Below are 13,214 nucleotides of genomic sequence, written 5' to 3'. Positions count from 1 at the left end.
GCGAAGGCGTGAGCGGTAAGCTCGGGGGTGCCGGGAAGGCATGAGAGAAAGCTCGGTGGTGCCGGGAAGGCATGAGCGGAAGCTCGGGGGTGCCGGGAAGGCATGAGCGGTAAGGTCGGGGGTTGCCGGGAAGGCGTGAGCGGAAACTCAAGGGTGCCGCGAAGGCGTGAGCGGTAAGCTCGTGAGCGTAAAGCTAGTGAGCGGAAGCTCAAGGGTGCCGCGAAGGCGTGAGCGGTAAAGCTCATGAGTGGTAAGCTTGTGAGCAGAAGCTCGGCGGTGCCGGGAATGCACGAGGGTGAAAGTCAGCGGTGCCGCTGAGGCACGAGAGCGAGAGCTCGAGGATGCCGCTGAGCAGAGAGCATGACATCTCGGTGGTACCGCTGCGGCGAGAGCGTGAGAGCTCGTGGATGCCGCTGAGACTTTAACGGGTAGCTCGAAGGTGATGCCCTGAGGCATGAGCGTGACCATTGCTAATTATGCTGGGCTGTATGTACAAGTCCCCGAAGTCCCCAGTCAAGGAGGGTTTTCTCGCGGGTTGATACCAAAGCGTAGCTTTGTGCCGTATATCAAGCATAATTAGTGCGAATGCGTCGTCCATCTAGAATTGGATGGAGCGAACGCTTTTTCCCTTTCGGGTGGGCCCCTGCTAGGCCCTCCAGGGAGTCCCCCACTCCCCAGCCACGACAGACCTCCGGATGGTCGGTAAATTGTTTGTTGAGGGGGAGTTGCACGGAGCAGAGGGTGTTGGGTAGCGAGCCCAATCTTTGGTACCCAAGCGTCGGGGTTAACTGCCGGATCAATGGTTGCCGTGGGCTGTGTTAACTAGTCCCTTTGCTATTTCTCAAAGGAGAAACTTGACTGCAATGCCGCGTAGCGGTCATTGTCATTATGAGTCGCTGCCTTACCGCTTGGCGGTGACCATAGACTCGTAAAGTTTGTACTTGTATGAAACATGACAAACAAATAGAGAAAGTAATAAAATTTTGTTTGAGTGACCCATATTTATTTAATTTTGCAATTAAATAGAAGCATGGCATGTGTAGCATGTACTTGTAATGTGAATGCTAATAACATTTTTGTAGACATGCTTAAGGGTCATGGAGACATGTAGGCTTGTGCTATATTTTGTGATTATATACGCAAGCAGCCGATAGAAGTTTGTGATCATGCGTGGCTCTTTTTATGTGTAGCTAGCAACTCAACCATGAAAGGGCATGGACAGGGCCTAGACATATATGTGTAGCATGTGCACATACCAAATATTAAAGTGTTTCATGGTATTTGAGATGGATTTGCCATGGCATAGATGCATGAGATAAAGATGATTACAAGTATGGCATGGCAACAAGTAATTAAATATATATGTGGCTGCATGTACTTAAACAGATAACGTGGCTAGCGGACATGCACCAAACATGTGTAAGCTATGTACGTAGCTATGCATGTCAAGGTGAGCTGCATGCTTGCAGGGGTGGGCACGTGTGTTAGCCTGTTAGGTGCTCAAGTTATACTGTAGCAGTTTATAGATGGCCATGTGTTGCACGTGGTGACTTATGCATATAAACCAATAAGAAACCAGTCAGAGCCAAGGAAGCTTATCTGGTTGGTTGGAGCGTCGCCAAAGATTTTATTATTCTCGACTGAGAGCTGGTGAACGTCAGAGTCAAGCGTCCAGTTTCGACAAGTTTGGTTCTGATAGAGGTGAAGCTCGGCGGAGGAGAAGCTCAGCAGTAAAGCTTGGAGCCGATGCTCGGCTGAAAAGGAGCTCAGCGGAGGAAAAGCTCAGGGGTGAAGTTCTGTGCTGATGCTCGGCGGTTAAGTTCGAAGTTCGGCGGTGCACCTCCAGCGGTGGACTTTCAGCGGTGCGCTGGGCGGTGAAGTTCGAAGGTCGGTGGTGAACTTCCAGCGGTGCCTCTCGGCGGTGAAGTTCGAAGTTCGGAGGTGAACTTCCAGCAGTGCCGCTCGGCGGTGAAGTTCGAAGGTCGGCGGTGAACTTCCAGCGGTGCCGCTCGGCGGTGAAGTTCGAAGGTCGGCGGTGAACTTCCAGCGGTGCCGCTCGGCGGTGAAGTTCGAAGGTCGGCGGTGAACTTCCAGCGGTGCCGCTCGGCGGTGAAGTTTTAAGTTCGGCGGTGAACTTCCAGCAGTGCCGCTCGGCGGTGATGGGGCTGGCGAAGCGGAGCGTGGTTAGCAGATGTCTGCCAGAGGAGCTCTTGGACAGCGGAATGGATGATGGTCGGCGGAGGGACCTGCATAGATGCTGTCTCGGTGCTCAACGGAGGCTTGTCCTGCTAGAGGAGGCTCGGCGAAGGCCTAGAGCTTAGCTGAGGTGGCTGTGACTTTGAGCTTAGCGGAGGCTCGGAGTTCGGCAGAGGATAGCTAGCGGTGGCAGCTGGTTGGCGGAGTGGATCCTTGCTCGTGGTCTTGCAACCTGGCAGAGCTTGGCGGAAGATGCCGGCGGTGAACTGTCCAGCGGAGCGGAGCATGGTGCTCGGCGGAGCACTTGGCAGGTGGAGTCTTGGTCAGACCTGGACCTCTGGACAAGCTTGGCGGAGCGTTAGCCGCTAAGGCTGGGCTGTCGGTGCTGGAACTGATGCTAGACCTTTGTCGGCGACAGGCGAGTCAAGAACCGCTGGGTGACGAGCAACAAATGTTGGGTGACGAGCGAACCGCTGGGCCTGCTTGCTATATTAACCAATGTTTGGAGTCAGACCCTGCAATTTGAACACTAGTGGTAGGGGTTGCTGGAGGTGCGGAGCTTGCGCTGTGGTGGCGCTGATGCTGGCACTTGCCACTGGCGTGCTGGCAATGGGCACTGGTATGCTGGCTCTAGGCTGGGTTGGCGGAGCGGAGCCGCTGATGATTGCAGTTTGGTGCCTGGGTGTCCAGAGTAGTTAGCGCAAAATTTTTTTTTTTTTTTAGGGTCAGCGTTGACCAAACTTGACTGACCCTATGGGCGTTGACCTGCATTGAGGGACGTTGACCATTGATGATCAGTGTTGACCGAGCATTGACCTGACGCCAACGGGCCAAAGTTTGTGGTAGGTGACGAAGTTTTTGTGTTGGCTTCCCACAGACGGCGCCAATGTTAACGTTAGTGATCCTAGTTATCTTTAGAGAGAGAGAGAGAGAGAGTGAGAGAGTGACACAAGATGTATAGTGGTTTGTCTCCCGCCTTAGCGGGAAACTACGTCCACTTGAATGCTACACTAGTGTGTTGAGCCTTGCGGCCCAAGGGGATTACAAAAGATGTAATGGGATGTTGAGTAAGTGGGAGGGAATCTCCTTTTATAGGGGAAGGAGGCTCCCTCATTTACATTTTCTTAAATGTGGGACTCAAAGCTACTATTCTAGTCTAGAAAAGCATATTGTGGAGGCAACTTGGCAAGGCCGGGAAGGTGGCTTCCCGGCGACTGATTTGCGACTTCCGGATACCGTAGCGTAGCTTGAACATAGGGCTACAAGATGCATGTCTTGGTTGGGCCTCACCATGGCTTGTGGGTGTCCCAAAGAGGGTGTTATTTATGCTTGGTGATGTAGTAAATACTCCATATTGTTGGAGGTATGTACACATAAAATCCGTGGGGATTCTGTGGACTAGTTCAATCAACTTGCGGACGTTTAACTATCTCATGATGTTGGTCGACACGCAAACACGCTGGTCATGTGTTATGCCATTGTCCACTTGTAATGATGCTTATGCTACACTCCTTGAAAATATCATATGACAACGGGCTCACTCCACTGATCATCTTATTCCGTCAATTGGACTTGACGATGCTAGAGAGTTTACATCGAAGACTTTCGATGGTTATTGCATTGGGACTAATGTTGGACATTATATTCCCATAAACACACCCAATTGGCCTGGCGGAAATGACTACGATGGTAGTCCGGACATTGGTAATGTGCACTAATTTCCTTATATTCGCTTGGGGTGATGCAATATCGCATGCAGTTATGTTAATTCATCAACGACCCACACTTAATCTACCTCTGCGTTACAGCTAGTGACTGGGTACAAATATCGTACTTATGCATCTTTGAGTGTGCCACTTATATGCCAATTGCACCGCCACAGCGCTCTATGATGGGTCCTTACAAACGAATGGCCAACTACGTTGGATTTGAGATTCCAACAATCGTCCGCCACTTAATACCCTTGCTAGACGATCTCCTTACCGCTAGATTTGCGGATGCCACTTTGATGAGACAGTCTTCTCGTCGTTAGAGGGACATAAGAACACCAATGTTCAACAGGAACGATAGGAATTGTCGTAGTCTGTCCCCACTATGTCTCATCTCGATCCCTGTTAAAGTGACGAGATCACACAAATATGCTGCAAACATGCCTGCAAGGATGGATGTCCCTACGAGAGGACGTAGCGCCACCCTACATAGAGGTTGGCATGGCGCCAACGCCATAGAGAGTGGCACTTTGGAGTTACAGGCCATGGCCCCAGCTAGGATACATGAGAGGCTCGTGAGTTCGAAGGATACTTTGGCACAACCCAATCCTTTGATCGTCAAGACTCAAAATCCGTCCCATGAGTATCTTCCGGGTTATGGTTATCGTTGGGGGACGCCTCAAATTCAAAACATATTCCTGAGAATATATAGCTCTATGAAAATTACACTAGTGTACATGAGACCTGGGATAGAAACTCCATCATAATTGATGATGTAGTTGTGCATGAGTTTGTTGAGTCAAATGATATCGAACCATGCTCCGTTGATGAATGAATACTAACGTAGAGAAATTTGGCCTAGATGGAAAGATACGATCCAGATTAAGTTGGATTCTCTAACGAAGAGGAAGGTTTTAGTGCCAATGATACCAACACCCCCTAAAATAAAACCTATTGACTAATGGGTCTTTGTTAGAAAGCGTGATGAGAAAAAGAGATGACAATCTCCCCTTATAGCGCAAGGCTTCTCACAAAACTGCCCTGGAATCGACTACGATGAGACATATTCTCTCGTAATGGATGTCATTGCACTCCACTACCCTGTCAGTTTGGTAGTTTCCGAATAACTGAACATGCAGCTTACGAATGTGGTCACTACGTATCTCTATGGGGATCTAGATACGGAATATACATGAAGGAATATACATGTGGTCACTACTTGATTGGGAAGGGATATGCCCACGCGTTTCCATAACAAGTTTCGGATTCTATCGCGGTTCATGTTGGATATGATCTTCATTAGAAGCCCTTAAAGAGTTAAGGGAAACCGCTAAACACTTGAAGTCCGATTTTGAGATGAAAGATTATGGGAGAACACGATTATGTCTCGGTTTGGAACTTGAGCATCATGTCGATAGATGCTTAGGCATTTTGACAAGGTCAAACCTTCAAGCACTCCCATGATCGTCCGTAGTCTTGATCCTGAAAAGGATCCTCTTCATTGAAATAATGATAATGAAGATGTGCTAGAGGCAGGAGTGCCTTACTTGAGTACAATAGGCGCATTATTGTACTTAGCTCAATGCACAAGACCCGGCATCTCATTTGCCATGAACTTATTAGCTAAGGTATAACTTTGCGCTAATGCGACGTCATTAGATTGGTATAAAAGATATCTTTCGATACTTGAGATGTATAATTGATATGGGCTTGTTCTATCCCTATAGAGAGATGATGGATTCAGACCCATCACACACTAGGAACGCCGCCAACACTGGCCTGTGTCCACTATCCCCATCCCAAAACGACATGTGTTTTGGAAGGTTTTGCTAATGTTGGGTATTTCTCTGACCCATATAAAGGTCATTCCCAAAATGGTTAAGTGTTCACCATGGGTAAAGACCGTGATATCTTAGAGGTCTACAGAATTGGACCCTAGTAGCTATATCTTCGAATAATGTAGAGATTATTGCTCTTCACAAAGTGGTTCGTGAATGTATATGGATTGGATCCATAATTACGCATGTTCGAACAATTGTGGTTTGAAGTCTACCACAGATGAGCCTACGAACATTTAAGATAATGCTGCTTGTTTTGAATAAAAAAGCAAATGTTACATCAAAAGCGACAACACCAAACATAATCAGCAGCAACAGACTCTCCTCAAGATCAAAGAGAACTAGGTTCGATCTGAGGACAGTGTGGCAGACTTGCTCACTAAGTCATTGCCTAAATTCCACTTTCGAGAAACATGTTGGTAGCATCTTTTGCGGAAGTTATCCGAACTCCCATGACCGTTGTCATCATGGGGAGATGCAGACATCAGGGGGAGATGTCTACATGTATGGTCTCGAAACATGAAGGGTGTGTTGTGCTCTTTTTCCCCTTCGACCGAGGTTATTTTTGTCCCACAGGGTTTTTGTTACTCGGCAAGGTTTTTAATGAGGCAACGAGAGGAGCACCACGTTTGGGCGACACAAGAGGGAGTGTTCAAGTAAATCCAGAATATGTGTCTGGCCCAAACTCGAGGTTACTTGTTCTAGTTGAAATAGAGTTTATATTAGAGATATTCTTAGAGAATCTTAGGAGATATCCAATCAATGTACGATTATGTTTCCATGTACAACTCTATCTCTATGCTTGTAATCCTCTATATAAAGAGGCCTCAATTATCAATGAAAGTACGACACAATTCTCTCTCAATTCAATTTTCCTTAAACAGTCATATTATTAAGATTGAAAATCATTTAGCTAACTAGCTTTATTATTAACAATTTGACAATACGGTCATTCTGGCTCGTTTTTACTTGCAGACATAGACACTACATATCTTTAATTTCAGTTTAAATGATGAAGCAATAAATGATTAATTTGATTATAAATGTAAATGAATTGTAGATATTAGATAAGCCCCATGAAGTTTGTCCAAAAAAAAAAAAGATAAGTTCCACAGAGAATGGGGTAGCGCATGGTTTTGTTAAGGGCTAAATACTGACTACTACCTTGTAGTTTGGGTCTAAAATCAATTCAGTCCCTAAACTTCTAATTTCATCAAGAACACCCCTGCACTTTCAATTTTGATCTAATAGGTCCAATTTGTTAGTCTTCCGACAATTGAGTCATTTAACTTGTTGACGTGGCTCTTATATGGCCTATGTTTTATGATGTGGTGTTGAGGTGGCCTGCATATATAATCAATTTTGGAGTGAGTCACACTATTAGAAATCTGTCAAATAAATAGTTTTTCAACAAATAATCCAACTATAACTTGAACTCATAATAGAATATTAATGAATTGGACCTATTAGATCAAAATTGAAAGTACAGGGGTGTTTTTGATGAAATTAAAAGTCCAAAGACTGAATTGATTTTGGACCTAAACCACATGGTAGTAACCAGTATTTAGCCCTTTCGTTAATAAGGACATCCTCACTTAGGAATTCTCTCCATTAATAGATTTGTTTATATTTCTTTTCCAGGAATTTTTTACTCTTTATGAATTGTTGTGTACGTGTGTATAACTGTGTATGCATATATATAATGTGCAATCAAGTTCAGAGAGAGAAGATATATCCCTATAGATTAAGACAGGATTGGCTCTATCGTTTTTTATTTTAGTACATTGATGGCAATAGCACATCACGTATAAGTTAGGCGCGGGACGAGGCACAAGATACCAGATGGTGCCGGTTACAGACGGCCATAAACAAACAACCTCCCCAGCCGGCAATCTCGATCATAAATTGGCAGCTCACACTACCCAGATAGCATGCATATATTAATTATTTAGTTTCTTAATTAATTAATTAATCTTTTCCTCCTCTGCGTACGTGCTTCCTTTATAAGCCTCATAAGCTGGAGGACTCGGTCATCTCCTTCATCTCCTAATTTCTCTCAATCAATTCTTCATCTTGCTAGCTCTCGAAAATGGCCAAGTTATCACCTCAGAACCAGAAAACCAATGCAAGTAATAATGCAACTACTACTGCTGCTGTTAATAATGCAAATGCAGCTAATAAAACAGTAGTCACAAAGGTGAAACGAACCAGGAGAAGTGTGCCGAGGGACTCCCCACCTCAACGCAGCTCCATTTATCGAGGCGTCACCAGGTTCGTACGTACATATATGATGCATATATATTGAATTAATCAGTATTAATATTAATATTCTTATTAATTTGTTCTCTTCATGATAAGTTTCTGGGTTAGTCTTCCTTTTTCCTAGTTCGTTCCCTAGCTAAACGAGGTTTTCTCTGCGGTTACTTGTTCAGGCATCGATGGACTGGCCGATATGAGGCTCATCTGTGGGACAAGAATTGCTGGAATGAATCACAAAACAAGAAAGGCCGCCAAGGTTAGCACTCTCATCTACATAATTAACATTTATTTCTCGTGCAATAGTACTTCCTTTGAGTTAATAGTTGCATCATTAATTCAATCGATTTGTTTCTAAATGATCTTTGTTTTCTTCTTGGCTTTGTGCTGCTGCTGTTTTATATACTTGGATTGTTACACAAATGCAGTATACCTCGGTGAGTTTTATTTCCACAATATTGTCGTGTGAGAAATTTAAAGAGCAATCAAAATATAAATATATTTTTTGACTAAAGTTTTTGGTATTAATTTTTTCAGGAGCATATGATGATGAAGAAGCTGCAGCACACGCTTATGACTTAGCAGCGCTTAAGTACTGGGGTCAAGATACCATTCTTAACTTTCCGGTAATTTGTTTATAGATAATAAGTTTATTTTTGGACTGATCTTACAAATATCTAGGAAAGAAATTCTAAATTTTCTATATTTGTTATTTATGATTGTAGTTAGCTACATATCACAAAGAAATGAATGATATGGAAGGCCAATCAAGAGAGGAATATATTGGATCCTTGAGAAGGTAAGTTTCATCATTGATCTAAGAGTAATACATTAAGAAAAAACAACTCAGAATTTACTGTTATCTAATTGTGGTAATGAATTTGCAGGAAGAGCAGTGGTTTTTCTCGTGGAGTTTCCAAATACAGAGGTGTTGCTAGGTATTTTTCTTCTCGCCAAAATATTTTTTTTTTTTATCGAAAGAAAATTCTTTCATTAATTAAGTTGCGGAAAATATATTCAAAGTGACCAAAATGTGGCCTCATTAAACCTTTTACAACATATAAAATATTTCCTTTGTTTGTAGGGAATATATATATTTTGCTTCGTACACCAATCTGAGCTTTAGCTGATCATTCCGTAATATGATCCATAAAGACAAATAATTTAGATGGGTGCTTTCCTATAATACAATGAAAATTTGAGTTGTAGTCTTGTTTTATTTGATTATCGAGCAGACATCATCACAATGGAAGATGGGAAGCTCGAATTGGCCGGGTCTTTGGAAACAAATATCTCTATCTAGGGACATATGGTATGTTTCCACACAAACAAAAACCTTTAATTGAAAATTGAAAAAGAATTTACATCTAGTTCTGATGATAAATAACTACTGAATCCTGAAAATATTTTCTTTTAATTTTGGATTTACATATCTAAGGATAATCGATGAAAGTTTATTAGAATTGACGAAAATCATGAACACTACTGGACAATACATATTTTGTTTTTTTGTATCCCTACTTAAGCTAAATACTGGGGTTGACAAAATATTTCTAATCCCTTTACCATATTTTTGCCATTAGAGTGAGTTATGTAATATTGTCAAAGAAGTCAGGAAGATACTTATTGAATAATGTTTAAATGTAACCTTAATGATCTCTTTAATGTTTTGCAGCTACCCAAGAAGAGGCTGCAACTGCTTATGACATGGCAGCTATAGAGTATCGTGGTCTCAATGCAGTTACCAACTTTGATCTCAGCCGTTACATCAAATGGCTAAAACCAAATGGTCCTAACAATGACATTATTGCCCAGACAACTAACCCTAACGTTGAAGCTAAATTGGTTGGAGATGTAATCCAAAACCCTAATGATCAAGACCAAACTGGACTAGGTTTCTTCCACAACCTCGCATACAGTCCTCCTGAAGAAATCACAATGACCCAGTTGCCTCGGCCGACCACTGCTACTTCAGCCCTAGGACTCCTGCTTCAGTCATCAAAGTTCAAGGAGATGATGGAGATGACAACGGCCACCGACTCATCCATGACATCGTCATCCCTGCCGGAACTGCCTCAGTGCACTTTTCCCGATGACATACAGACTTACTTCGACTGCCAAGATTCTACGAGCTATGGAGATGGAGACGGAGACGATGCTATGTTCAGTGAGCTCAACTCATACATCCCGTCCATGTTTCAATGCGATTTCACCGTCTAGATCGATCGCTCGATCGATGAGCAAGCTATTCTTTGAGATTCTATTAAAGTAACTACGGTTCTTTTTGTTTTTGTGAATACGCATTGAAAGGTCCGTCCAAGTTCGAGGTCATATGCATGGCCAGATCAGGCAATGGCGGACAAGAGAGCAAATTCTTTTGGAGAGCGAAATTTCACCACTGATCATCATTATATGTGGGAGCGTAAGCTAATTACTTGGTTAATCTAATTTAATTTCTTCTAAAATGTAAAGAAGAATAAATTGTTTATCATTTTTTCTGTCAACAAAAAACTATTCATCCCTACGGGTATGTAGTCAAATTTCATTATTATCAATAATGTATTCATTGTTTAAGGAAACCCTAATTTGTGTTTGGTCCAAACTCTAGGTTACTTGACCTAGTAGTAATAGGGTTAAATTAGAAGGATTTAGATTTCTATTCAATGTACGATTACTTTCCTTGTATGATTGAGATTCTATACATTCACTATGCCAAAAAGGCCTTCAGACGACAGAACTGTTCTGTCGTCTGAACGAACAAAAATATGTCGTCTAGTACGGTGTCGTCTCTTGGGGGCATCAGACGACAGAAGTGTTCTGTCGTCTGATTTTTTAGACGACATAAAAAAATAAAAGTCTTGTGTTGTCTGATGAATTTTGCATTTTGGGAACATTGTGATCTGTATCTTTAAAAGCATTCAAACAACAGTTTTGTATTGTCTGATAAACAAACCAACCACAGCCTTTTTTAAATACTATTGTGTGAAGCGTATTTGCAAGACTTATTTGTGTGGTCTGAATGCCCTTAAATAAGAAATATGAAGACTCGTATGTAGTGTCTTCTCTCATACAACAACAATTAAATGTTGTGCTAATTTACTTTAAACGACAATTATCTGTGGTCGTAAAGTATTTCAGACTACAATTAAATGTCAGTCTAGGGTACATTCATACGACACTTACGTGTTGTGTGAAAGGTCTTTTATTAGGTCTTTTATATTGTCTGTGATTAATTCCAACCACACTTATTTGTTGTTATTATACGCTTTAGCCAACAATTTCGTCTAACTTATGTTGTTGTTTTGCTATTTAGACTACAATTTTCTGTCGTCCCAATGCCAAAAAGACACTAGACTTCTAATTGTTTTTTGTGTTGATTTGATTCAGCTGCAACCACACATTTTGGTGTGCTTTGTTGTAACTTGCAATTTGAGATAACACATATTAGTAGTCCCCTATTACAATTGGTATGCATGCATCTGAAAATTAAAATTGCCCATTCATAAAACCATAAAATACACATCCAAAATCATTCATTGAAATTTTCACTAATCCACCATTGTCTCATGTACACAAACCTAATCATGAGCATCAGTTCAAAGTGGCCCATATCTACTAATTTGAATCTGCAGACAAGTCCAAATACTTAATGAAGGAAGAATTTCTACTAGACACAAGTTAAATATACGAACTAGCTAGCTGTACTACTGCATTACACCTGGTGGCTTCCCCTGGGGATCACGTAATCTCCATAATTGTCCCTTGACAGCTTCCTACACAAAAGCATGCATGATTATCACCAAAATAGGGGAGAAACAAACATAACATGTTAATAGATCTGGGAAACCATATGATGATACGGCCAATAGATCATTGGATTGATAGTGTGAGTCTGAGTTAGAACTGAAATAATGAGAGATTTGATTCAGGATCTAAGCCAATACCACGCGGATTTGGATGCAGCCTCAATTGAGAAACAAAAGCACAAAACAATGACAGGCATGTGTGATAATGACTTGTAACTCATATACATAATCAAATGTTCAATATACTGAAAGTGAGCTAAGATGCACAGACCTAAAGAAATTCTCAAAGTTAATGTCATCGTATAAAGTATATAAATGCAAGCACATCCTACCAAAACAAAATCGTTATGATTGCTGGAAAAACTGACATTGATAAACTAGGTCAAGCTGATATATAAAAAAGTGAAGCAGTTATTAAGCTAGGAAAAAAAAAGAATCATGTTGCAAACAGAAAAATAAATATGTACTGCAATATCAGGACATACAGCTGTAAACTCGTTCCATTGACCCAAGAAGGAATGCTCCCAACTAGATTATTGTATGATAAATCTCTGCATACATGTCATGACAAATACATCAATTACATTGTTCATAGTTTCATACAATTAAATATAATAATACCATGACCATTATCAAAATTCAGGCATTGGTCAAGCCTATTGATACTCTGATATATGATTTTGCATCATATTAATTTGAATCTAAAACCCCTATTTCTCCATGTTTTCCCATGAACCCACAAGATTATGGTTCAGGATTTCCAGCAATGAGAAGCCATATCTTGAGAAAAAAATTGACTGACTGATTGAACAAGTTGTAGGACAAAGAATGGGCTCCTAAGCAACTTGATGGGACAGAAATAGTAGATTAGTAAATTACTGAATAAATAAATGCAAGCCTCCTATAGAAAAAGTAGCTACGTTGTGGGGTGACTTTAGGCAATTAGCTGCAACTCATTGCTATTTAGACAATTAGCTGCAACTCATTGCTATTTACAATTAGCTGCAACTCATTGCTATTTACAATTAGCTGTCAAATAGTCCTGTTACGATAAATTCTAGTGGTGAGAAACATCTGTTCACTAGTAATTATAGCTCACTGCATATAAATCTGTACTTCTATGGAATTATTGCTTAGTTGTAGGCATTTAGTAAAAATTATCAACTAAAGAACAGTAGCATCTAGTAGTGAGGTCACTCTAAATGATTATGAGTTAATTAGAAAAAGAAGTGGGGGCATTCAAAATCCTTCAAGTTCATGTAGAAGCTGATATTGTACAGTTCAGATAAAGCCGAAGTAAATACATTATATTTATCAACAAAGAGATGACTCAGATGAGTTCATCAAATACAGAACATACTTATCAGAAAAATCAGAAAACTCCAAGTGTAATGAATTATGATGATGTT

General features: G+C 41.4%; 1 protein-coding gene across 1 annotated transcript; it reads left to right on the top strand.

Annotated features, from left to right (window-relative positions):
- The first annotated feature begins 7,832 nt into the window (after nt 1-7,832).
- LOC112200378 (AP2-like ethylene-responsive transcription factor At1g16060) lies at nt 7,833-10,320 on the top strand. The gene is made up of 8 exons (XM_024341408.2): nt 7,833-8,014; nt 8,176-8,258; nt 8,428-8,436; nt 8,537-8,625; nt 8,725-8,798; nt 8,887-8,937; nt 9,235-9,311; nt 9,675-10,320. Exons 1-8 carry the CDS (start codon nt 7,833-7,835, stop codon nt 10,217-10,219), a joined length of 1,110 nt encoding a protein of 369 aa, XP_024197176.1. The 3' UTR covers nt 10,220-10,320.
- Nucleotides 10,321-13,214: the final 2,894 nt, after the last annotated feature.

The sequence above is a fragment of the Rosa chinensis genome, chromosome 4, assembly GCF_002994745.2.
Source record: "Rosa chinensis cultivar Old Blush chromosome 4, RchiOBHm-V2, whole genome shotgun sequence".
Lineage (NCBI taxonomy): Eukaryota > Viridiplantae > Streptophyta > Magnoliopsida > Rosales > Rosaceae > Rosa > Rosa chinensis.
This window is presented reverse-complemented; position numbering and strand designations above follow the sequence as displayed.